The sequence below is a fragment of the Triticum urartu genome, chromosome 7 (assembly GCF_003073215.2).
Source record: "Triticum urartu cultivar G1812 chromosome 7, Tu2.1, whole genome shotgun sequence".
NCBI classification, from domain to species: Eukaryota; Viridiplantae; Streptophyta; class Magnoliopsida; order Poales; family Poaceae; genus Triticum; species Triticum urartu.
The window spans coordinates 308,925,572-308,952,201 of record NC_053028.1 but is presented as its reverse complement, the minus strand read 5'-3'; the positions used below and the strand labels follow the sequence as shown (position 1 = coordinate 308,952,201).

The 26,630-nt window shown below is 47.3% G+C and overlaps 2 protein-coding genes across 3 annotated transcripts; one reads left to right on the top strand and one right to left on the bottom strand.

The window, feature by feature from the left end:
- Positions 1-2,466: 2,466 nt before the first annotated feature.
- LOC125525010 (protein DETOXIFICATION 19-like) lies at positions 2,467-7,393 on the top strand. Of its 2 annotated transcripts, XM_048690036.1 has the most exons (8): positions 2,467-2,828; positions 4,102-4,107; positions 5,099-5,643; positions 5,756-5,842; positions 5,941-5,997; positions 6,120-6,358; positions 6,671-6,789; positions 6,893-7,393. In XM_048690036.1, the coding sequence occupies exons 1-8, from the start codon at positions 2,610-2,612 to the stop codon at positions 7,019-7,021; spliced, it is 1,401 nt and encodes a 466-aa protein (XP_048545993.1). In that variant the 5' UTR covers positions 2,467-2,609; the 3' UTR covers positions 7,022-7,393. The 2 variants fall into 2 exon arrangements, with proteins under 2 accessions (XP_048545993.1, XP_048545992.1); XM_048690035.1 differs by lacking the exon at positions 4,102-4,107 and having other exon boundaries at positions 2,479-2,879.
- A 17,272-nt stretch (positions 7,394-24,665) lies between these two features.
- LOC125524855 (tyrosine decarboxylase-like) lies at positions 24,666-26,384 on the bottom strand. Its single transcript, XM_048689882.1, has one exon. The coding sequence runs from the start codon at positions 26,362-26,364 to the stop codon at positions 24,772-24,774; it is 1,593 nt and encodes a 530-aa protein (XP_048545839.1). The 5' UTR covers positions 26,365-26,384; the 3' UTR covers positions 24,666-24,771.
- Between the last annotated feature and the right edge of the window lie 246 nt (positions 26,385-26,630).

The following is a 26,630-nucleotide window of genomic DNA, read 5'->3' as shown; positions in this document are numbered from 1 at the left end:
CGTTTTGTTGCTCGCTGCACTACATGTCAAAGAGCTAAGTCACGACTCAATCCTCATGGTTTATATATGCCTTTGCCTGTACCTAGTGTTCCTTGGGAGGATATATCTATGGACTTTGTTTTAGGTTTACCTAGAACAAAGAAGGGGAGGGATAGCATATTTGTTGTCGTGGATAGGTTCTCGAAAATGGCACACTTTATACCATGTCATAAAAGCGATGATGCTGTTAATGTTGCTGATTTGTTCTTTCGTGAAATTATTCGCTTACATGGTGTGCCAAATACTATTGTTTCAGATCGTGATACTAAATTTCTTAGCCACTTTTGGAGATGTTTATGGGCTAAGTTGGGGACTAAGCTGCTTTTTAGTACTACTTGTCACCCCCAAACTGATGGACAAACTGAAGTAGTCAATAGAACATTGTCTACTATGCATAGGGCTGTTTTGAAGAATAACAAGAAAATGTGGGAAGAATGCTTACCTCATATTGAATTTGCTTATAATCGCTCATTGCATTCTACTACTAAGATGTGCCCTTTTGAAATTGTGTATGGTTTCCTACCTCGTGCACCTATTGATTTGTTGCCTCTTCCATCTTCAGAGAAGCTTAATTTTGATGCTAAAGAACATTCTGAATTGATTTTAAAAATGTATGAGTTAACTAAGGAAAACATTGAGCGTATGAATGCTAAATATAAACTTGCTGGAGATAAGGGTAGAAAACATGTTGTGTTTGCGCCTGGAGATCTTGTTTGGTTACATTTGCGTAAAGATAGATTTCCTAATCTGCGCAAATCAAAGCTAATGCCACGTGCTGATGGTCCTTTTAAGGTGTTAGAGAAAATAAATGATAATGCATATAAACTTGAGCAACCTGTAGATTTTGGGGTTAGTCCCACTTTTAACATTGCAGATTTGAAGCCTTATTTGGGTGAGGAAGATGCGCTTCCGTCGAGGACGACTTCATTTCAAGAAGGGGAGGATGATGAGGACATCAATACCATTGTTACACCCACAGCCCCTACTGTTACATATACTGGACCAATTACTAGAGCTCGCGCACGCCAATTAAATTACCAGGTACTTTCGTTTCTTGGTAATGATTCTAATGTTCATGAGATTATGATGCTGCCTAAATTGGATACATTTGTTTTGCTTACAAATGAAGGGCCTAGCTTGGAGAAGAATGAACATTGGAGCAAGAACACGCATGGAGTTGATGGCATACGCAAGGGGATCAAGAACGGAGTTACAAGTGATGATTTCAGGACTTTGAAGCCGCCATAAGGAGTGCATGAAGCCTTGAACGAAATATACAAGATGACCACTTCATAATATTCGTCCATAGGCTATTCTAGGTGCTGCGTCACCTTATTAATGGGCCAGGCCCATGTAATTTCGAAATACTTAAGTATAGGCTATTTTTAGAGTCCGTATGTGTGGGGAAACAAGAGTTAGGGTTGGTTTCGGACCCCACCCTCAAGGGCCACGAAATTCCCCCCTCTTCCTCCATATATACAGCCCTTAGGGCGTCGTTTAGACTTTGGGTTTTGTTTAGATTAAAAGTTCGCCATAGCTGCAACTTCGCGTACTTCGTTTGTGTCCAACGACCAGACCAAGACGTCACAGAACCCCACCTTGATCAATAAAGCTTTCATCTTATATTCGCAATATCCAGATTGCAATCTCAGTTTCTTGCTTGCTCTTCGTTTGCTCGCAGGAAACAGACCCTCGTGGTCAGGTTGATCGTGCTCCGGCGTGGTCAATAACCCTCGGAAGTTGGTTTCGCGATTGCTAAGGCGCGACGTCTCACACGTTCGTAGTCGGATCGTCAAGGTCAACTCCCACAGAAAACGATAGCCACCATCTCATCGAAACATCGGGACACCTTAGCCTCTATCACGTGGTTCATGAACATGATGCGGGAGGGAGCCATCCAATACTCACAAAGTATCCGGTTGGAAGGAGAAAAAGTAGGTGAAGACCATGCATGTCATGTGATATTTGTGGTTTACTGTTCAGTTAGAAGGAGAGAGAGAAAAGACCATGCATGTGCGGTTGGAAGAAAAGAGAGAAGAGTGGGATCATGCATGTGATTGTTCAAGGTGCATGTCTGGACTCCGGCAAAGCTTCCATGTTTGTCTCTTGGATACCAAAATCCGTACGTCCTAACTGCTAAGCAGACATAAGGATCTCTGTTAGATAGCAAAGTGGTTCAGACACTACCGTCCAGGAAAGTTTGAGGGTCCTTCTTGAAGATGCCCTTACTCCCTTCGCGTAGTAGATGAGATCTACTCAATCCATTTAATAAATCCACTGCTTAGCAAACTCCAAAAGTAAATTTGAGAGTCACAGACACCACACTAATTAGACCGATTGGCATCCACCAAGCCCACCACCGCGCGTTCCACGCGCTAGCTACAGGACGTCGGGAGAAACGTGCAAGTCATGGCTGCTGCTCCTCTCACACATACATACGTCCATATATTGCCGCCGCATCACACTCGTCGATGGCCACCACAGCCATTCCCATCGCGACCAGCACCACCAACCACGAAACTAAGCTAGCCCCTTCCCTCTCGATTTAATCTGGCGAGCCGGCCGGCGACATGTCCTCGGCTCCGCTGCTCGGCGCCGGCGAGCCCTTCGGCGAATGCCGCGAGGCAAAGCGTCCCTCGCCGGCGTGGCTGCGCCGCTTGATCGACACGGAGGAGGCCTGGGCGCAGCTACAGTTCGCGCTGCCGATGGTCCTGACCAACATGTCCTACTACGCCATCCCGCTTGTGTCCGTGATGTTCTCCGGCCACCTCGGCAACGTCCACCTCGCCGGCGCCACGCTCGGCAACTCCTGGGCCACCGTCACCGGCTACGCCTTTGTTGTACGTACTGGTATCGCACCCTCTTAATTTTGATCACGCTTATCTAATTGAACCGCCCTAGATATCTGTGTGGGGATGCTTGATTTACGATCGTATATCGAATGTCGCCCCACGTAGGTCCTGCTCATAGAGATCTCGTTTCTGTTACCCAATGAACGTATCTGCATTTTCTTTTTATTGAAATGAAGGCCAAAAATTTACCTCATTGATTAATTAAGTAGAAAAGATTTGCCCAGTTAAATATCTTCATCTTATCGTACGTTGCACACATACTTGTAAACAATGCTGGTCAATGTACACAGAGAAGTTTCTACCACACAACTAAGTTTCTAATAATATCTGTTTAATTACATATAACTCGCATTTCATCGATCAAATTGACTATCTGAAGATACACATAGGACATAAACTGTAACTTTAACAGAGGGTGTGTGTTTTTGAAGCTCCTAAATCTTTCTAGGAGTTAAAACTGTTGTAGGGGATATTTACAACGAATGTAACCATGCTTTGCCCATGCAGCACATGGTCGTCAGTGACCATAAATTAGCCAAGTCTGGACAATTGAAATTCATTGTATATTTGTTGGCGCCAACTGTAGGCACTATTTTGTCTGAACGATACGCACGTGTACGTCCAGCAGCCACAACCTTTGCACAGTGGCACCACAAGTTCGGATATGCTTAAAGACTTGTCTATACGTCACGCGCTTGATTTTTTTTAGCTGGATCTTCTAAATCATTGGGCATCCTCCTGCTTCTTTCATCTCCACACGCCCACTATCCACCCGCATGAAAAAAGGGGCACACCCACTATCCATGAATCACATGTTGGACATAAAAATATCTAGATAGTATATATACTATTTTTTAAATAATATGTATCATATTTGTAGCATACTCGTTTTTACGTACAAATATATACATTTTTAGAAATATAATAGAAACTATGTGTCAACTTGCAATTTTTTTGTGTAACACACTTTGAAGTACCCTAGCCCTCGCTCCAGTCCTAATTAGGCAGGCGGGCAGCTCCGCAGGAGTAGCCCTATCCACCGCTAAATAGTTGGAGATAAAATTATTTCTAGAAAATAGTAACCGAATTAATCTGGTTATCATTTTTTTGACATGTGGTTCCCGAACGCCTCCCTTCATGTCACTAATTATTGGTAATAAATGGTATATGATAGATGGTAATGGATGAAAATATTTTACCAAGCAATGAATTCGTTGTGTCAGCTCTTAAAATAATCCCACCCAACACATTTATTGTATGTATGCAGCGCCTCCAACACAATGCGGGAATTCATAAGAAACTTCAGTAACATAGGCAACATCCGGTGTTAACACAGAAAAACCAGATGTTGGACGTACTAATACAACAAGTCCAAACGGCTTCAAAAATTATTTGCATCCTAGAGAATACAACATTCGTTTTCAACCACATAAAATATTGCAATATCAAAAATTTCAAGGCAACTTACCTTTGTCTATCAACCTTTCAATATGGCGGACACCTCCCACGTTGTCTGTCACGAAACCAGCAGACCCAGTCCGCCGAAGTCTGCCACCCTCATTCACAAACAAACACGACACAAATGTAGTAAAATGAAAACACAAGGAGTGTAGAAAACATATGCTTATACATACTAGCTTGATAGAACTAGTGTGCATGTACATGTATCGGTTGGTAAACGAAACTTCATGTTGCCATCATCACTGGTCGAGGATCGACAATGATTGATGGCTCAACACATTCCACTCTACCTGACCAAATTGAGCGGGGCCGCCTACTGGCCGCCCCGACATTCCCGCCCATGGCATTCCACCTTTCGAGTCTGTCCATACTCCATCCGTCCTAGAGGAGGATAGTAATAATACACATATATGGCGCTCCACCTTCCGAGTATGTCCACACTACATCCGCCCCTGTAAGCATTCCATCAACTTTTTATAATTTTCCGACATTTCCTCTTTGTTATACGTTTAGCTGTTGCCATTTTGTTTCAGTTCCATCCATGTTAAAGAAGACAATATGATTCACCCTAGATCCTTCACCTTACAATTCGAAAAAAATAAAAGAACAAAAGTAATTTGACAAGTTGGTTTGGAATGAGCAATGTTGCGTTGCATCGAAAGAATTTGATGGACACATAGAACCTTCCATAATATATGCTGCATGCTTAATTACTGATGGATTCGGGAAACTGATGCAACTTACAGACCGGCATGAGCGGCGCCATGGAGACGCTGTGTGGACAGGCCTATGGTGCCCGGATGTACCGCTTGCTGGGCTTGTACCTGCAGTCGTCGCTCATCATGTCAACGGTGGTGTCCGTACTCATCTCCATCGTCTGGCTGTTCACGGAGCCAATTCTGTTGTTTCTGCATCAAGAACCTGAGGTGTCCCACGCCGCCGCGGTGTTCATCCGTTACCAGGTGCCCGGTCTGTTCGCCTACTCCTTCCTACAGTGTCTGCTGCGGTATCTGCAGACACAGTCGATTGTTGTGCCACTTGTTGTCTGCTCCATGGTGCCGTTTGTGCTCCACATCGCCGTGAACTACCTGCTAGTGAATGTGGTCGGATTGGGCCTCACCGGCGCTTCATTGGCCATCTCAGCCACGTTCTGGGTCTCGTGCCTGATGTTGCTCGCATACGTGATGTGGTCCAAGGAGTTCGATGAGACGTGGAAGGGCTTCTCCACCGACGCCTTCAACTATGTGTTGCCGACAATCAAGCTCGCCATGCCCTCTGCCATCATGGTCTGGTTAGTACGTTTACACTTGTCAACAAACATGCGTATATATAAACATGTTGTCCCCTGCAAATTGGTTTTGAGTCTGGACAGATGCAACCTGAAATTTATTGAGTCCATTCAGCTTGGAGTACTGGGCTATTGAGCTCCTCGTGCTGATCGCCGGCCTACTGCCGAATTCCACTGCAAGCACGTCGTTGATTGCCATATGGTACGGGTCTGGACTGACGAAACTCCCTAAACAATTATTGCTCGTGCATCATTTATCAAACAATCGGACTTGATGCACCAACTTTTTTCTAAATGCAGCGCAAGCACGCAGGCCATTTCCTACATGATCACCTATGGGTTCAGTGCCGCTGTGAGGTACGTCCCCCGGCCTTTTCAGAGTCCATGTCCCAGGTTCTTAGTGTGTCGTTGCTGTCTAGAACCGGTTCTTGGTTCACTTAATTGTGGTGGTTAATATCGCGTTTTTGCACCATTTTCAGCACCAGGGTGTCAAATGAGATCGGGGCCGGTAACGTGGACAGAGCAAAGAATGCGGTCATGGTGACGATGAAGCTGTCAGTGTTCCTTGCCCTCTCGTTTATTCTGCTGCTGATAGTCGGCCATGACCTCTGGGCCAGCCTCTTCACGGAGAGCACGGTGATTGTGGCAAAGTTTGCAGGCATCACCCCACTCCTGACGATCTCCATCGTGCTGGACTCCGCGCAGGGCGTGTTGTCAGGTGAGAAATATCGTGGGCTATGTAAACCATTCTTCAAGGATCACTAGCCCACGCTGCACAAATAACTTCATACCACGGATAGAAAATCATGGATTGGGATGCGCTGATAATTCTAAGTAATGGAAAAAATAGCACGCTCTAGTGTTGCTAATAGCATGGCATGGTGTTTGGAGCAATGTCTCACTAAGTAAAATCAGTATACAATCCTTCGCTATAGCGCATTTCAAGGCTGCGCTACATTGTCATAACATGATTTTTTTCATTGTTTCTAAGAGGTTCTGCATAATTGATGAATAAAATGGCGCATGGCAGGGGTGGCACGGGGCTGTGGATGGCAGCACCTGGCGGCGACGACGAACCTGGTGGCGTTCTACTTGGCCGGCATGCCGGTGGCCATCCTGTTGGCCTTCAAGCTCAACTTGTACACCCACGTAAGCAAGACATAAGCCCGTGCCTCGCCACGCTGCCATTGCGCAATGTGGCAAACATGTAGCTCAAATTCTGAAAAACAAATGTCACTTTCTCCTTTTGTAGGGTTTATGGTTGGGCTTAATCACGGGGCTGGCGTGCCAGACCAGCGTGATGGTGCTGATAACCCTCCGCACGAAATGGTCCAAGCTAGTGGATGCCATGGTGAAAAATCGGGATGGCTATGTCGCTTGATCGATACTTGCATGTTATTTCAAGAGGTAATTTATGATCAGACGGTGGCTGTCCATCTATGGTACGGTAGAACCATCCATGGTGTGCGCCTGTACGGGTTTTTTTTGTGAGGTGGCCTGTGCCGGTAAGGGTTTTTGTGAGATTGTGTACGTTGAGTTGATTTCAGCTTGAAATGGTTGAGGTTGTAAACGCCTGTCATGGTAACCAAGCGGCAAGAGTTACATAGAGAGATACCCAAAGACTGGATGTCAATAGGTGTTGAGTAATCCTCTTTTTGACTTTGACATCCCCGCTTCGGTTGCTGCTTTTCCTTCTGTTACTTCGAAAGTAGCTGCTTCAGCTTGAGTTATAAGAATACTTTATATTTTTCTATTTCTCATCAAATGAATGACATCTTCTTTCGGAAATCCTTTCTATTTATAGCATGATTTTGGGAACCTTATTTCTATTACTCAAACAAACATGAAAAGTCTGCTTGCATATTTGTCCATAGGGCAAATCAGATACATAATTATTAAAACAGTGGTCGAAGACTCAAGTAATGAACATCCAGCATGATAACTTATATGCACGTCGCACAACGCTCCTCGACGAATACTTTCAGTCAATGAAATATGTACATGCGCTGACCCCATGTACTTACGGCCTACCGATTGCTTTTCGGCGAGACGCTCAAGTACACAAGCCACAGTTGATCGATTCTTCCAGGAGAAAGTAAGCACCTACTATGCCAGCTATCCTAAGGGAGCTCCCGGATCGATTGGTCCTTCGGCCAGAACGTATATGTACAGCAAGTGATTCCGCCGGCTACGAAAAACATGCAGGCGATTATATAATTGGCCATAGGCACGTGTCACACCTTTTGATTTTCTTGCTTTGATCTCGGATATTACATGTGATGCATTATATATAGCACCTAGAGCTAAAGGCCTACAAACAACTGGAATAACTTTTTTGTTGACTACCTAGAATACTCGACAAAGGCCGATTTAAACTCGGCATTCCTTTTGTCGAGTGTGCACTTGGAGGGCACTCGACGTACGCCAAACATGGTAACTCCTAACTGGACGACCTGGTAATGTCACTTCGCTAATCTGGTAGTTATATTCATCAACAACATATGGATCATGAATGCCCTTCTGTCTAAAATGATAGTTTCAGAATATATAGTTTATCGTGCAATTAATACGTTTCGGTAGCAGTAAGTATGATTTGTTCATCAAAATTTACTTACATTCACTACGAACAGTTTCTTTTCTAATCTCTATGTAGAAGATAAGGTCTGTTTCATATCAACGACGACGACATGCACACGGAGCTGTGGCAACAACAAGGACATTCACATGGGCTTGTGGCACTAACGACGACATCCACATGGAGCTCGGAAGAGGAGCGACGACGGCAACTAGAGGCACCCCCGGCGACGAGCGGCGCTGCACCTTGTTCTTAAATTCGAAAATGTACAACATGTACTAGTGGATAAAATATGAATATATGTATTAATGTATAAATATTAGGATGCACAGATTTTTTTCTTAATAAAGAGTGAATTTTATTGACTCAAAATGAAGCATCAAATGGATACAAACACAATGAGCACAGCTGGCCTCTGCATAGCTAGGATGCACACAACCAACATCAACACACACAAATAAACACGCCAGTAAAGAGCAAAGTCGTACAAGACCAAAACAATGCCTAAGCGAGAGAAAAAAACCGAAGCTAGCCAAATGTTGATCAGCAATCTAGAACAATAACCATATCCACACCAACCATATCTTGACACCACAGGGACAACGAGGTTTTTCAACAGCAACACCTTGTCGACACCGGATCCAAGCATCAAAGGCCAGGCTCTAGGGTTTCACCCTGAAGAACAAGTCCGAGCTATCGGGACCCCGATTCCATGTCACATCGATCTAGCCGGTAACACCTCATATCACTTTATGGCCTCACGCACGGTATTCCCACGGGTGTCGCCTTACCCTGGCCCGGGACCGTTTGCGCCTTTTGGCTCACGTATATGATTGTGTCGCTAGCATCCATATGACAGAGAACCCGGGCCGACATGGCTAGTCGTGAACCCAAAGCGGCACTAACCCATGGGGACAGGCATACATGATTCACATCAAGCATGTTGGTCAGCAGCGTGTGAATCCGGGCTGTAGCACTGGGCTAACAGGACTCCGGATGTCACCGCCTGACATTTCCCCGAAGGGACAGACACAGGAACAAAGTGAAACACATGCCGGCCAGTCAAGTGTGCTGAGCAGTAGTGCTGGGCTAGCAGGACTCCGGTGAACCGGGCTGTAGCGGACTACTATGGCTCAAGGAAGCACTAGACTACATTTCCCCATATGAGAGGCTGCCAAGGATAAACAACTAGTTTGTCGGATCCCACACATAGCAATACACGTCACACATACGCATAACATGCAAGTATGTGCTGTACAACATGGCATCACAACATAACGCAAACTCATATAAATAAAGGCTCAGAAGAGCCGCATGGCATCAATACAAACAGGGGTCACATGACCCATCATTCAGAGCATACAAGCAACGGAAGCATTACATGTCTGAGTACAGACAACTATAAAAGAAAAAGGCCGAGAAGCCTGACTATCTACAAGTCCCTCCAAGGTAACAAGCTACTCGTCGAAGTCCAAGCGGTACTACTAGTGAGACAGATGTCTTACCTGCAAAACATAAATAAAGCAAACGTGAGTACAAAGGTACTCAGCAAGACTTACATCAGACCCTATCATACATGCATTGTATCAAGAAGGTAAGTGGGGTTTAGTTGCAGCAAGCCAGCTTTGACTCAGTGGCTATCCTGTTCTACGACAACGAGAAACTTCTTTGAGGTGAGGCAGCGCACACGAGTCCACTAATCACCACATCAATACACTACTATGATTCATCCTTGTCTCCTTACAAGAAGGCCATCCATAGCACTCACACTTGTCTTGAGCATTTTAGAGTATCCACTTTAAGTTGTCTATGTACCACGTAAGCATCCAAGAAGTCCATAACCGAGGACACGACTATTCGAATAGATCATGAAAACCCTGCAGGGGTGTACTTCTTCACACACGCTCTCACCACTTATCACCATATACACATCATGTATCTCGGCAACCTTCAAGCCGAAGCCTGGCGAGGATGTCGGCCACGACCTGACTAACCACACAAGACTCTAGTCCAGGTTCATCGCCTATTCGGGTTCCATCCGCAAGGAGATCCGGCCGGGGTGTCGCTCACGGCCCCAAATGATGTGAGCAGGGTTCCCAAGCCCACCATCCGGGTGCCACTTGGTACACCGTGTCACTGTGCCTAGTCTGTCCCAAGCCCACCTGGCCGGGTGCCACTTGGTAGACTACTAACACTACCTACAAACACCAGAAACTAATTGCAACTCCTGGACAGAGATCAAGTTGGCTAATAAGTCGAGAGAGCTTGGAGCGCCCGGAGCCCAATGTGTGGTAGTGACTAGTCATTGGACAACTTACACCGAACTTAGTTCTTAAGGACGGTTCCAGTGAGACAACCCACCATGTACTCCTACACGGCCTCTCACCGCTACCTTTACCAAATCGTGTTCACACGCTTAACTCTCAGCACCAGAACATATCGTACCACTCCAATTCATTCCCGATGAATCAGACCTGACACAACTCTAAGCAATAGCAGGCACGGCATTGCAAGAACACAACATGGCTCAATCAACTCCTACACATGCTAGTGGGTTTTAACTATTTACTGTGGCAATGACAGGTCATGCAGAGGAATGGGTTCAACTACCGCAGCATAAAGTAGCAGTTGAATCGTTGTTGTCCTAATGCAATAAATGAGGGCAGGAGCGAGAGAGTAGGATTGTATCGGAATGAACAAGGGGGTTTGCTTGCCTGGTAGATCAACAGGGAGGGCACTGCTCCTCAGACAGGTACTCTCGAACACTCTCCGGAGCAGGACCTATTGAGAAGGAACAGTGTCGGAAATCAAACACAAGCATATGCAACATTATGATGCATGAACATGGCATGAGTATGTGATGTTGTTTGAGTTAATGCATCTAGCATTTATTTAGTTGAGGTCCATTTGAACCAAGGGTTCAAATGCAACTCCAAATTAAGCTCTTAAATATGCCATAAGTGTGTTTTCATATATACAAAATGTATAGGTTGGTTTGTCATGCATGAAAATGGTACAGATGGATAGATGGAATTTTTCTGATCATTTTTCATATATAAATTATTTCAATCTGAGCTACGGTTGAATTTCTATGAATTTTTGAAGTTTAAAACATTTTCTGGAATTTCCTGTTTTAAAATAATTCCAGAATAATCATAACTGCGTCAGCACAGCGTCATGCTTATGTCAGCAGGTCAAAGGCGGCTGACCAGGTCAAACCTAACGCGTGGGGTCCACACGTCAGTGTCTGTAGCTAGTCCTGATTTAAAATAAACCTAAACTGGTTTAGTTAATGGGGTTGGGCCCATGTGTCAGTGACCCAATTAGCTAAACAGGGTTTAATTAGTTGTTAAACTAATCCTAACTAAAACTTAACAGGGCCGGGCCCCACATGTCGGCGACCGACGGAAAAGGTCAAACCTCCTATCTGCGGGGTCAAAGCCCGCCGGCGACTCGACGCCGGCGAGGCCAGACACGGCGGAGGCGTCGGAAATCGCCTTCCGGCGACCAAACGCACGATGGAAACTACCTACGTGAAGCTGGCGAACGCTCGCAACCAACGGGGCAAGTGGGAGTAGCTGGGGTGGCCGGAGCTCGCTGGAAAAGAGCTCGTGGCGGTGGCCAGCGTGCGGGTGTGCTCGGGGTCGGCGTTGCGGCTTGCAAACAAGTTGGCTGTCGCGCTAGCGTTGCTCCACGGGTCGTTGCGAGTGCAACAGACGCACGCACGGGGCCATTTGGTCATCGGGGCTTCGCCGGCGACGAGCCTGCGCGGCGATGGCTACGGTAAGCAAGGGGGCGACGGCTACGGCATGCAAGCGAGCAAACGGAGAGGGGGAGGAGAAGCAGCAGCTCACAGCGGTCTCGGTGGGCTTGACGGCGAGCTCGGGGATGCCCTGAAGACGGCGGGGCGGCGATGGGGATCCACGGCGGCCGGAGATGAAGACGGCGGCGATGGAGGCGCTCCAGGGCCTCCGGAGGCGCGTGGCTCGATGGCGAGCTTCAGGGCGAGGTGGCGGAGCTCGCAGACACGGAGAGAGGGCGAGGGGGAGGCGGTGGCTGCGGCAGTGGTGGCCGGTGGCGACGGCAGCGCTCGGCCGTGAGCAAGGAAGCGAGGGAGAGGAGAGGACTGGGGAGAGTGAGCAGTGTTCAGGGGGGTGCGTGGCGTCGTCGGATGCCTCCAGCGGCGAGCGGGGAAGCAGGAGGTGGCCGGCGTGTGCTCGCGCGCGGCGAGCGCGTGCCCCTGTCCTCCTGGCGCGAGGAAGGGACGACTGGCAGTGCCAGTCGGCTGGGCCGCTGGGCTAGGCCGGCTGCACAGTGCCAAGCCGCAGGTAAGCACAGGTAGGCTTTTCCTTTTTTGTTTTCTTTTCTATTTTTCTGACATTTGTTTGGTTTAGATAAAATACTAAACCATTTTATTTTCTTATGCCAATTTTTGCAGGGGCTAATGGTATTATTCCAGAGCTCCTCAACAACTGGCATAATTTTTGGACAATATTATATATATATAATAATATATATCCAAAGCAAATAATTGTTGCATTAATTCCAAATGCCCAAAATAAATACTTATGAGCTCATAAAAATATTGATTTGATTTTTATCTCTGTCCAATATTTTCAAAGAGCAACATGAGCATTTTCTTGGACCCTTTTGGAGCAATTTTTACTTGGGTCATTTTCAGAAATGATTCTGAGGGTTTCACAAATCCCCATTTCAAATTTTAAATGGAATTTAAACATGATGCAAACATGAAGGGCTAGCCTAGGTCATACCAGAACTAGGGATGTGACAACTCACCCCCACTCGGAAGAATCTCGTCCCGAGATTCAGGAGTTGGCGGAAAGAAAGTGGGGTACTCAAGTCGAAGACGATCTTCACGCTCCCAAGTAGCTTCTCTTTCGGAATGATGAGACCACTGAACCTTGAGAAACTTGATGTTATGACATCGAGTGACACGCTCTGCTTGATCCAGAATGCGGACGGGGTACTCTCGATATGTGAGGTTATCTTGGAGATCAAGCGTTTCATGGTCCACTCCGCGGATGGGATCCGAGAAGCAACGCCTGAGTTGAGAGACGTGGAAGACATCATGAACTCGGGAAAGATGTGGGGGTAGTTCCAACTGGTAGGCAACCTCTCCTCGTTTAGCGAGAATGCGAAAAGGACCAATGTAACGAGGAGCCAACTTGCCCTTGATACCGAAACGATGGGTACCCTTCAAGGGAGTAACCCGAAGATAAGCCTTGTCGCCAACTTCATAAGCCACTTCCTTATGACGACGGTCATACTGGCTCTTTTGACGAGATTGGGTTGTTTTCAAATTCTCACGAATGATGCGAACTTGCTCTTCTGCCTCCTGGATCATATCCGGTCTAAAGAATTGTCTTTCACCGGTTTCTGACCAGTTCAAAGGTGTTTGACATCTTCGTCCATACAAAACCTCAAAAGGAGCTTTCTTGAGGCTGGATTGGTAGCTATTGTTATAAGCAAACTCGGTGAAGGGAAGACACTTCTCCCAATCCATACCGAATGAGATAACACAAGCTCTAAGCATGTCTTCGAGAATTTGGTTGACCCTTTCCACCTGACCACTTGATTGAGGGTGGAAAGCGGTACTGAAGGAAAGATGGGTGCCCATGGCAGTTTGGAAACTCCCCCAGAAATGAGAAGTGAAAAGACTACCACGGTCTGAATTGATCTCTAGTGGAACACCATGAAGTGACACTATTCGAGAAATATATAAGTCAGCGAGCTGACTAGCAGTGATACTCTCTCGAACAGGTAGGAAGTGAGCCACTTTGGAAAGATGATCAATGACTACGAAGATAGCATTATTCCCTTTCTTGGTCCTAGGAAAGCCGGTGATGAAGTCCATACCAACCTTATCCCATTTCCACTCAGGAATAGCTAAAGGTTGAAGGGTGCCAGTAGGTCTTTGATGTTCTGCCTTAACGCGACGACAAACGTCGCAGCTAGCAATAAACTAAGCAATTTCTCTCTTCATCCTAGTCCACCAGAACCTCTGGCGTAGGTCCTGATACATCTTAGTACTACTGGGATGAATCATGAGAGGAGATTCATGCGCCTCCTTAAGGATTAATCGTCGAAGATGTTGATTCTTGGGAACCACCAAGCGACTCTCGAAGAAAACAACACCACGATCATCTATAGAGAAATTACCAGCAACTCCCTTGTTAATGTTTCTCTTGATCCGGGAAATTCCCGTATCCTGCTTATGAGCAGAGATGATTTGATCCACAAGAGTAGGTTTCGCCACCAAGGTAGAAAGGAATCCATGAGGAGCAATGTGAAGATTAAGCTTACAGAATTCCTCATGGAGAAGTGGTTGGCCCTGCTGCAACATGAGATTGTTGCAATAGGACTTACGACTTAGCGCATCAGCCATGACATTCCCCTTTCCTGGGGTGTAGGTAATTCCTAAGTCGTAATCTGAGATCAAGTCCAACCAACGTTTTTGCCTAAGGTTCAAATCTGGTTGGGTGAAGATATACTTAAGACTCTGGTGATCGGTGTAAATCTCGCAACGTTTACCAAGGAGGTAATGTCGCCATGTCTTAAGTGCATAGATTACGGCTGCAAGCTCTAGATCATGTGTAGGATAATTCTCCTCATGTGGATGCAACTGTCGAGATGCATAGGCAATCACATGGTGATCTTGCATAAGGATGCAACCTAGTCCCTGTCGTGAGGCGTCGCAGTAGATAACAAAGTCTTTAGTGAAATCCGGTGGCACAAGTACAGGAGCAGAAGTCAGACGTCTTTTCAGTTCCTGAAAACTGTACTCACACTGTGGGGACCACTCAAACTTTTTATCTTTCTTGAGAAGTTCCGTCAGAGGTTTGGCCACTTTGGAGAAGTTCTCAACGAAGCGGCGACAATATCTGGCTAGACCAAGGAAACTCCTAGCTTATTTAACTGTTTCAGGCGGAGTCCAATCAAGAACGGCCTGAACTCTCTCGGGATTGACAGCAATGCCCTTACCAAAGATTACGTGGCCGAGATAGGTCACTTCTGGTAACCAAAATTCGCACTTGGAGAACTTGGCATAAAGGCGGTGCTCTCTGAGTTTTTCTAACACAAGTCTAAGATGTTCGGCATGCTCTTCCTCGTTCTTCGAGTAAATAAGAATATCATCGAGGTAAACCACGACGAACTTATCTAAGTACTCTACGAAGATCAAGTTTATCAAGCGAGAGAAAGTAGCTGGAGCATTGGTTAGACCAAAGGACATGACGGTGTACTTGTACTGACCATAACGAGTGACAAAAGCCGTTTTAGGAATGTCCCCGTTTCTGATCTTGATTTGGTGGTAGCCTAACCTCAAATCCATCTTGGAGAAGACTGAGGATCCAGCGAGCTGATCATACAGATCGTTGATCCTGGGGAGCGGATACTTGTTCTTTATCGTGACCAAATTAACGGGACGATAATCTACAACCATCCGGTCTGTACCATCCTTTTTCTTGACGAAGAGGACGGGGCAAGCCCAGGGAGAAGAACTAGGACGGATGAAACCCTTTTGCATGGATTCATCAAGTTGTTTCTTAAGCTCAGCTAGTTCTAAGGGTGCCATCTTGTAAGGTCTCCTAGAGATTGGAGCGGTTCCTGGGATAAGATCTATGACAAACTCTACTTCTCTGTCAGGTGGAATACCTGGCAGTTCCTCTGGAAAGACATCCGGAAAGTCACGGACTACCGGGATATCTTCAAGGTCTGGAAGAGGGCTGGCATTAAGAGAATAGAGTTGGCGCTTTGCAACTCTAGTGGAGACGGTGACTATCTTGCCAGATGGGTGTGTAAGCTGAACAGACCTTGTGTAACAATCAATCTTGGCATAATGAGCTTTCATCCAGTCCATACCCAAGATGATGTTGATATCTGTAGACTTGAGGGCTATAAGTGATGCAGGGAATACAAGTCTGTCAACAAGGATTTCATTACCATGGCTTACACTAGAAGTTTGTCATTTGGATCCAGGAGTTTGAATGACTAGAGAAGAGGGCATATCACAAAATGACATGTTGTGCAAATTAGCGTAGCTTTCGGAAATGAAGGAATGAGATGCTCCAGTATCGAACAAAACCAATGCTGGATGGCAATTGACAAGGAGTGTACCAAGAACGACATCTGGATCGTCATGGGCGTCTCTAGCTGAGACGTGATGCACACATCCACGTTCAGTGGAAGCTGACTTGACACTGATCATCTTGCGTGATGGCTTACCACGAAGAACAGACTTCTCAGGCTGGGGTGGGGCATAGTTGGTTTGAGAGCAGTCACGTGCATAGTGTCCTGGCTCTCCGCATGTGAAGCAAGTCCCTGAAGTAGGACGTGGACCCGATTTGACAAGCGGTCTACCAATAGGCCTGAGTGGAGTATGTAACTGAACTAGGTGAGGCGCCACATAAGATGGCCTCGGTGAATATCCGGGTGGAAGAGCGGAGTTCGGAACCCAAATCCGGCGCTTCTGCGAACTAGAACCGGAGAAAGAAACCAAATCACGGGTGTGCTTATGAGACTCCTCGTAAGTGAGCTGAGCTGTCTCCGCATTAATGGCCTTGTTCACAAGAGCCTGGAATGTATTGCAATGGTGCAAGTGGAGATCACGACGCAACTTGGGGTTGAGACCCTTCCGGAACCTAGCCTGCTTCTTGGCGTCTGTGGACACTTCTTCTGAAGCATAGCGAGCGAGGTTCTCAAATTCTCTACTGTAAGCATCGACAGCCATCTCACCCTGGGTGAAACTACAAAACTCTTCTCTCTTGCGATCAATGAGGGCTTGAGGAATGTGATGTTCACGAAAGGCTTCAGTAAAATCTCTCCAGGTAGGTATCTGGCCAGCTGGAAGCATAGCCTCATAGTTCTGCCACCAAAGACTAGCAGGACCTTCCAGATGATAAGCAGCGTAGGTGACCTTGTCACTTTCAGCTACGTTCGCAGAACGCAGCTTGTGTGTGATACTACGGAGCCAATCATCTACATCAAGTGGTTCAATGGAATGATGGAAGGTAGGTGGTTTCAGACCAATGAAATCATAGATGGACGCTGACTCTTTGTGCTGATGGGAGGTGTTCTCCTCAATACGTGCTAACAAGCGGTTAGACTCTCGCTTGTTCTTCTCCATCTCTAACATGAACTCTGCCAACGAAGGCTGGTCGGGAGGATCCTCATCCCTACCATCTCCGTGGTTCCGGCTACAAGCAACAGAACTTCGGTTAACCGGCAACATCCTGAAGAACAAAACCAAGGAAAACAAGGATGGATTCAGCATCAACTATAGGATGCGGAAGGTAGCACAAGAATTTAGTATCTCTCGAACTCCTAGGACAAATCCGGCAGCATAACGGCAGTAAAATGCTCAAATGAGACATTCTGCAAAAGACGGGGTAGCACCAAACTTAACATCATCACCCAAGGTTCTGAGATATTACTAAACAGGCTACACCGGAGGTACTCAAACTGGGATAAGACTCAGATCAACCAAACCTTAGAAACTACGGAGTAGTAACATGTGATCCTGATAGACAGAAGAGGAAGCCTAGTTCCTTAACCCCGTAGGAAAGATAGGATGACTCAGATCAGAAGGGCATGAGGTATAAGGAGTAAAAAGAGCCTTACGTTCCCTTCCACAATCAATTCCCCTATATAGCTAAAGAATTTCTAGACTCAACTTCGACCAGGTTGGCTTGGAAATCCTACAGTCAGTCAGGCTCTGATACCAAAGCTGTCGGGACCCCGATTCCAAGTCACATCGATCTAGCCGGTAACACCACATATCACTTTGCGGCCTCACGCACGGTATTCCCACGGGTGTCGCCTTACCCTGGCCCGGGACCGTTTGCACCTTTTGGCTCACGTATATGATTGTGTCGCTAGCATCCATATGACAGAGAACCCGGGCCGACATGGCTAGTCGTGAACCCAAAGCGGCACTAACCCATGGGGACAGGCATACATGATTCACATCGAGCATGTCAGTCAGCAGCGTGTGAATCCGGGCTGTAGCACTGGGCTAACAGGACTCCGGATGTCACTGCGTGACATTTCCCCGAAGGGACAGACACATGAACGAAGTGAAACACAGGCCGGCCAGTGAAGTGTCCTGAGTAGTAGTGCTGGGCTAGTAGGACTCCGGTGAACCGGGCTGTAGCGGACTACTATGGTTCAAGGAAGCACTAGACTACATTTCCCCATATGAGAGGCTGCCAAGGATAAACAACTAGTTTGTCGGATCCCACACATAGCAATACACGTCACACGTACGCATAACATGCAAGTATGTGCTGTACAACATGGCATCACAACATAACGCAAACTCATATAGATAAATGCTCAGAAGAGCCACATGGCATTAATACAAACAGGGGTCACATGACCCATCATTCAGAGCATACAAGCAACGGAAGCATTACATGTCTGAGTACAGACAACTACAAAAGAAAAAGGCCGAGAAGCCTGACTATCTACAAGTCCCTCAAAGGTACAAGATCGTAGCTAAGGTAACAAGCTACTCGTCGAAGTCCAAGCGGTACTACTAGTGAGACAGATGTCTTACCTGCAAAACATAAATAAAGCAAACGTGAGTACAAAGGTACTCAGCAAGACTTACATCAGACCCTATCATACATGCATTGTATCAAGAAGATAATGTGGGGTTTAGTTGCAGCAAGCCAGCTTTGACTCAGTGGCTATCCTGTTCTACGACAACGAGAAACTTCTTTGAGGTGAGGCAGCGCACACGAGTCCACTAATCACCACATCAATACACTACTATGGATTCATCCTCGTCTCCTTACGAGAAGGCCATCCATAGCACTCACACTTGTCTTGAGCATTTTAGAGTATCCACTTTAAGTTGTCTATGTACCACGTAAGCATCCAAGAAGTCCATAACCGAGGACACGGCTATTCGAATAGATCATGAAAACCCTGCAGGGGTGTACTTCTTCACACACGCTCTCACCACTTATCACCATATACACGTCATGTATCTTGGCAACCTTCAAGCGGAAGCCTGGCGAGGATGTCGGCCACGACCTGACTAACCACACAAGACTCTAGTCCAGGTTCATCGCCTATTCGGGTTCCATCCGCAAGGAGATCCGGCCGGGGTGTCGTTCACGGCCCCAAACGATGTGAGCAGGGTTCCCAAGCCCACCATCCGGGTGCCACTTGGTACACCGTGTCACTGTGCCTAGTCTGTCCCAAGCCCACCTGGCCGGGTGCCACTTGGTAGACTACTAACACTACCTACAAACACCAGAAACTAATTGCAACTCCTGGACAGAGATCAAGTTGTCTAATAAGTCGAGAGAGCTTGGATCGCCTGGAGCCCAATGTGTGGTAGTGACTAGTCATTGGACAACTTACACCGAACTCAGTTCTTAAGGACGGTTCCAGTGAGACAACCCACCATGTACTCCTACAGAGCCTCTCACCGCTACCTTTACCAAATCGTGTTCACACGCTTAACTCTCAGCACTAGAACATATCGTACCACTCCAATTCATTCCCGATGAATCAGACCTGACACAACTCTAAGCAATAGCAGGCACGGCATGGCAAGAACACAACATGGCTCAATCAACTCCTACACATGCTAGTGGGTTTTAACTATTTACTGTGGCAATGACAGGTCATGCAGAGGAATGGGTTTAACTATTGCAACATAAAGTAGAAGTTGAATCGTTGTTGCCCTAATGCAATAAATGAGAGCAGGAGCGAGAGAGTAGGATTGTATCGGAATGAACAAGGGGGTTTGCTTGCCTGGTAGATCAACAGGGGGGCACTGCTCCTCAGACAGGCACTCTCGAACACTCTCCGGAGCAGGACCTATCGAGAAGGAACGGTGTCGGAAATCAAACACAAGCATATGCAACATTATGATGCATGAACATGGCATGAGTATGTGATGTTGTTTGAGTTAATGCATCTAGCATTTATTTAGTTGAGGTCCATTTAAACCCCTAATTAAGCTCTTAAATATGCCATAAGTGTGTTTTCATATATACATCATGTATAGGTTGGTTTGTCATGCATGAAAATGGTACAGATGGATAGATGGAATTTTTCTGATCATTTTTCATATATAAATTATTTCAATCTGAGCTACGGTTGAATTTCTATGAATTTTTGAAGTTTAAAACTTTTTTGGAATTTCCTGTTTTAAAATAATTCCAGAAAAAGAATAACTGCGTCAGCACAGCGTCATGCTTACGTCAGCAGGTCAAAGGCGGCTGACCAGGTCAAACCTGACGTGTGGGGTCCACACGTCAGTGTCTGTAGCTATTCCTGATTTAAAATAAACCTAAACTGGTTTAGTTAATGGGGTTGGGCCCACATGTCAGTGACCCAATTAGCTAAACATGGTTTAATTAGTTGTTAAACTAATCCTAACTAAAACTTAACAGGGCCGGGCCCCACATGTCGGCGACCGACGGAAAAGGTCAAACCTCCTGTCTGCGGGGTCAAAGCCCGCCGGCGACTTGACGCCGGCGAGGCCAGACGCGGCGGAGGCGTCGGAAATCGCCTTCCGGCGACCAAACGCGCGGCGGAGACTACCTACGTGAAGCTGGCGAACGCGCGCAACCAACAGGGCAAGTGGGAGTAGCTGGGGTGGCCGGAGCTCGCTGGAAAAGAGCTCGTGGCGGTGGCCGGCGTGCGGGTGTGCTTGGGGTCGGCGTTGCGGCTTGCAAACAAGCTGGCTGTCGCGCTAGCGTTGCTCCATGGGTCGTTGCGAGTGCAACAGACGCACGCGCGGGGCCATTTGGTCACCGGGGCTTCGCCGGCGACGAGCCCGCGCGACGACGGCTACGGTAAGCAAGGGGGCGACGGCTATGACATGCAAGCGAGCAAACGGAGAGGGGGAGGAGAAGCAGCAGCTCACAGCGGTCTCGGTGGGCTTGACGGCGAGCTCGGGGATGCACTGAAGTCGGCGGGGCGGTGATGGGGATCCACGGCGGCCGGAGATGAAGACGACGGCGATGGAGGCGCTCCAGGGCCTCCCGAGGCGCGTGGCTCCATGGAGAGCTTCAGGGCGAGGTGGCGGAGCTCGCAGACATGGAAAGAGGGCGAGGGGGAGGCGGTGGCTGCGGCAACGTTGGCCGGTGGCGACGGCAGCGCTCGACCGTGAGCGAGGAAGCGAGGGAGAGGAGAGGAGAGGACTGGGGAGAGTGAGCGGTGTTCAGGGGGGGTGCGTGGCGTCGTCGGGTGCCTCCAGCGGCGAGCGGGGAAGCAGGAGGTGGCCGGTGTGTGCTTGCGCGCGGCGAGCGCGTGCCCCTGTCCTCCTGGCGCGAGGAAGGGGACGACTGGCAGTGCCAGTCGGCTGGGCCGGCCTGCTGGGCCGCTGGGCCAGGCCGGCTGCACAGTGCCAGGCGGCAGGTAAGCACAGGTAGGCTTTTCCTTTTTTGTTTTCTTTTCTATTTTTCTAACATTTGTTTGGTTTAAATAAAATACTAAACCATTTTATTTTCTTATGCCAATTTTTGCAGGGGCTAATGGTATTATTCTAGAGCTCCTCAACAAGTGGCATAATTTTTGGACAATATTATATATATATATATATATAATATACATCCAAAGCAAATAATTACTGCATTAATTCCAAATGCCCAAAATAAATACTTAGGAGCTCATAAAAATATTGATTTGACTTTTATCTCTGTCCAATATTTTCAGAGAGCAACATGAGCATTTTCTTGAACCCTTTTGGAGCAATTTTTACTTGGGTCATTTTCAGAAATGATTCTGAGGGTTTCACAAATCCCCATTTCAAATTTTAAATGGAATTTAAACATGATGCAAACATGAAGGGCTAGCCTAGGTCATACCAGAACTAGGGATGTGACACGAGCATATCTGAGCAATGCTTTCAACAAGGTAACGATGCAAAAACATCGCCATTGCGAGGTATAAGAAACTCAGGTCAAATGATTTTATAAATCAACGGATGAATTGTATAAATGATTTTTTATAAATCAATAAATAATTAGTGGTGGCGCTGGAGGCTATGTGAACGTTGCTACTACTAGTGTATAGTGGTAACGTGGTATGTGTGTGCACGATCATTGCTATTTCACACAGTGGTGGCGTGAGTAAACAGTTCACATCATTAAACAAAGTATCACCAAGGTCCGCAGTCTAGTACAAGCTTACTCGGAGCTAAAGAAAAGGTAACCAAAAAAATTAAAGTTGCCACAACCGGCTAAAATAGGACGAGATGACTAAACACCTAGCCTATTACTGTACCGCTATCCATATCGGTTGTACATATCCCGAGGAACCTTCTCCCATCGTGTAGACCCAATAACAAATGGCTCTCTGGCTTCCGCAGGAGTGAGTAATGATCACGTACGGATCCAAGCAGTGACCATGTCGATAACCTGCAAAAAATGTGTACGAGTTTGTTTGTTAAAGACCATATCATTTCTGCAGTTCCGTATAGCCCAAAGTAATGCGCATACTCCTACCCAAATATGGCTCGCAATATTTGGCTCCACTGCATTTAGCCACGTCCCAAATAACGTGTGAATACCATTTGGAGGGACGATATTGAAAGCTATATGATTTGAACGCCATAAAAGTTTGGCCATCGGACAATCGAGAAAGAGGTGTTTAATAGTTTCATCTTGATCACAAAAGCAACATGGTTGACTACCTTCCCAACTACGCTTTGCCAAATTATTCTTAGTCAGAATCACCTCCTTGTTAACAAACCACATAAAGATTTATGTTTTTAGTGGCGCTTTAATCTTCCAAATATGTATTGATCATGGAATCGGGTCCGAGTCAATTAGGTCTACATACATGGATTCATCAGTGGATAGTATCGGGCACATCAGAGAGGTGAACATCCATCAACCTCCGCACCAGATGTAGCCATGCATCCCATCGGTCTCCTACTAAGGATCGCCCAAATTGAATGTTTAGAGGAGTAGACTATAATATTGTAGCAACATAAGCCTCCTGACGCTATATAATATTATACAGAGACATATATTGTATGGCAAGATGCGTCTCCCCTAACCAAGTATCTTCTCATAATCTAGTCGAATTACCATTTCCAATGATAAATTTAGTTCTATGGAAGAAAGATGCTTTCGTTCTCATTAAGCCCTTTCCAGAAAGGTGAATCATTGGTTCTAATGGTAACCTGGGCCAAGGTATTAGATTGTAGGTACTTATTAAGTAGAATTTGCACCCAGGTTCCTTCGGTCTCAACAGATAGCTTGTATAATCATTTACTGAGCAGATATCTATTCTTTACCTCTTCTCAATCTTAAGCCCACCCTGACCCTTGGGTCTGCAAATCATATCCCACCTAGTAAGTCTGTACTTTCTTTTTATCTCATCGCATTATCAATAGCATTTGATCTGGGAGGAATGTCCGAGTCCAGAGTACATCACGTACAGAGGCAAGGATGCTTAAACAAGCTATGCCATGTACAAGTGGATCGTTCATGTGATGACATGCCTCCATTTGTAACAGTAGAGGAGGCCCCGGGGTCAGGCCGTGGCGCTAGCAAGCATGCGAAGAAGAACTACATGATGATCAATTAATCTTTTTGTGAGGTCTCTATGTATGTTTTAAATATTTCATGTAAATAACAACCTAGGAACCTCTGTTCATTTACAATTATTGTTTTTATGCATGTTTTAAATAATCATGCAGCGAGGAAAATTTACAAGTATTGAAATCATGTGAACATCATCACACATGACTCCTTCGGTGTAACTGTATGCGATTGTAAACATATCTCACACAATTTATTAAAATGGTCTGTTTGCTATAAATCGCTCACGATAGATCTAAAAGTTATGTGTTCGATGGCTCGCATCATGATGGGCAATTTTTTCGGTACAACCAGACACACGGCATTAGAAAAAACGTGTGCGATAATTCAGTTCATCTCACACGCTTATTTCAGTAGAACCATGTGCACGAAATCGCACCATGTTTTCCTTCCCCAATCACGCGCGATGTGTTGGCCATCACATACATTTCACTTTGAGGCACACGATTTTATTTTCTAATGTGTGTGATAACTTCGTCGCACATAATTCGATGATATGCGCCTAATAGCACCGATCTGCAGTAATGGTACACCAATGTTTAAGAGTTTGCCAATACATTGTTTTGGTGTTTATTATTAATATACGTCAATGCATACATGTTTGCAGAAACACACGATTCAATAACTTAAGGGATGTAGTAGAATCACAAGTTACATACAAGAATACAATGGAAACAATGAAGCGGGAACACATAATACAATACAAACAATATATAATCACTTTATGTATATAACCGTCGAAATAGGTGTATATCACCTTACATCTCAATTATTATGCAACCTTTAGGGAAAAGGGAAAAAATGTAAACAATAGTTTCAAATACAGACGTAACAAAAAGCAAGTAGTAGTACATTACATGGGCAGCTCTATTCGCGAAGTACAATCCTCATGCATGATTCCGTGGCCCGCCTAATTATTGTGGTGAACCTTGAATCGAAGTTCATCTTCACCAAGTTCGTAGGTTACCTAGAGCTGTAGATGATCTCCATCTTACGAAGGATCGCCGAGGCCTGATCCTGCACAACCTTCCATGCATCGTCGACATGGTGCTCCTCCGTGAGCGTGCTCCCCACGGCACACCTTAGCATGAACATACCGCCTACGTTTGCGGCGCTCATGTAGGGGCCCGAGGTGACCGCGTTCACCTCTTCTAGGAGGCCTCGGTTGAGGTCGTTGGCCGTCTTCTCACCGCCGAACTTGTCCTGTGGGCGAAGCCGGAAGCACACCAGCGCAAACGTCCTGTCAGTCACAACCTCGAACCTCTCATCGGCCCTCACCATTTTCTCGAACGCCACGGCCATGCGGACGTGGGAGCGGATGTGGTCGCGCAGGCCCTGGATGCCGTAGCAGCGGAGCACGAGCCACATCTTGAGCGCGCGGAACCGGCGTGTCAGCGTCATGTTCCAGTCCTTGTAGTCCACCACGTCGTGCCCCTCCGACGCCGCGTCCTTGAGGATGTACTCCTGCTCGGTCCCGAGCGCAGCCACCAGCGCGCTCGGCTTCTTCACCCACATCGTGCAGCAGTCGTTGTTGGCGAGGAGCCACTTGTGGGCGTTCATGCTGAAGGAGTCCACGGCCTCCACGCCGTGTATCACGTAGGTGAACTCCGGGCAGACGAGCGCGGAGCCGGCGTACGCCGCGTCCACGTGCACCCACACTCCGTGCGGCGCGGTGACAGCGCAGAGCTCGCCGATGGGGTCGACGGCAGTGGTCTGGGTCGTCCCGATGGTCGCGCACAGGAAGAGGGGCACAAGCCCGGCATCCACGTCAGCCTGCATGGCGGCCTGCAGTTCCGTGGGCGACAGCGCGAACATGTCGCTGTGGCACGTGTGTATCGCCCGGCAGTGGTCACGCTGGATGCCGGCAATGCGTGCGGCCTTGCGGAAGGCGAAGTGGGTCTGGTCCGAGCAGTAGACCACGAGGTCACAGATCCTGTTCTCACCGATCTCGGCGAGCTTCCGGTCCCTTGCGGCGACGAGAGTGCAGAGTATGGCCTCGCACGAGGTGCCAAGAATCGTGCCCCCTCCGCCTCCGGCGAAGAGGAGGCTCTCGGGAAGGTGCAGTGCCTTGCCGAGCCAATCCACGACCACCATCTCGAGCTCAGCGGCGGCCGGCGAAGCGGCCCACGTGAAGGGGACCACGTTGATGCCGGCGGTGAGCGCCTCCCCGAGGGCGCCGACGGTGCTGCTCGACGCCGGGAAGTGCGCGAAGTGGCGGGGGCTCTGCCAGTGCGTCATGCCCGGGAGGATGATGTCGCGGACGTCCTTGAGCGCGGAGCTGAACGCGTCGGGCTCCGGATGGGACGGCGCCTCCGTAGGGAGCAGGTTGCGGAGGAAGCCGGGGGTGACGCTGGGGTGCACGGGGTGGTCACCCATGCCGCTGTAATACTCGGCTATGAAGTCGATTACCTGGTGACCCTGGAGCCGGAACTCGTCGGCGTCAAGCAGGTTGTGGCATTGCATCTTCTTCTCCGGCGTGTGCCCTATCACCGGCACGGTGCCATTCTGGCCGGTTGCACCGGTGACCGTGTCCAAGCATTGCGCTGGTGGGGCCATATGTGAAGATGCACTCGAGTTTGTTAATGGCCCTACGCGCTGATACACTGATGATTGCTTTGGCAATGTGGACTGGTGCCAATTCCTGAGCAGCCCCGGTTTCAATTTATAGGAACTGAGACGCTTACCGGGGCAACGGCATTTGGTGCTACTATGAATAAGGTTTTTTCTAGGGTGGATACAGTGTGGGTTCACACATCCACATTTCACCATGCTTTTAATTTTTTTTCGAAAAGAAGGTTAAAGCCTTCGGCATCAATTGATGC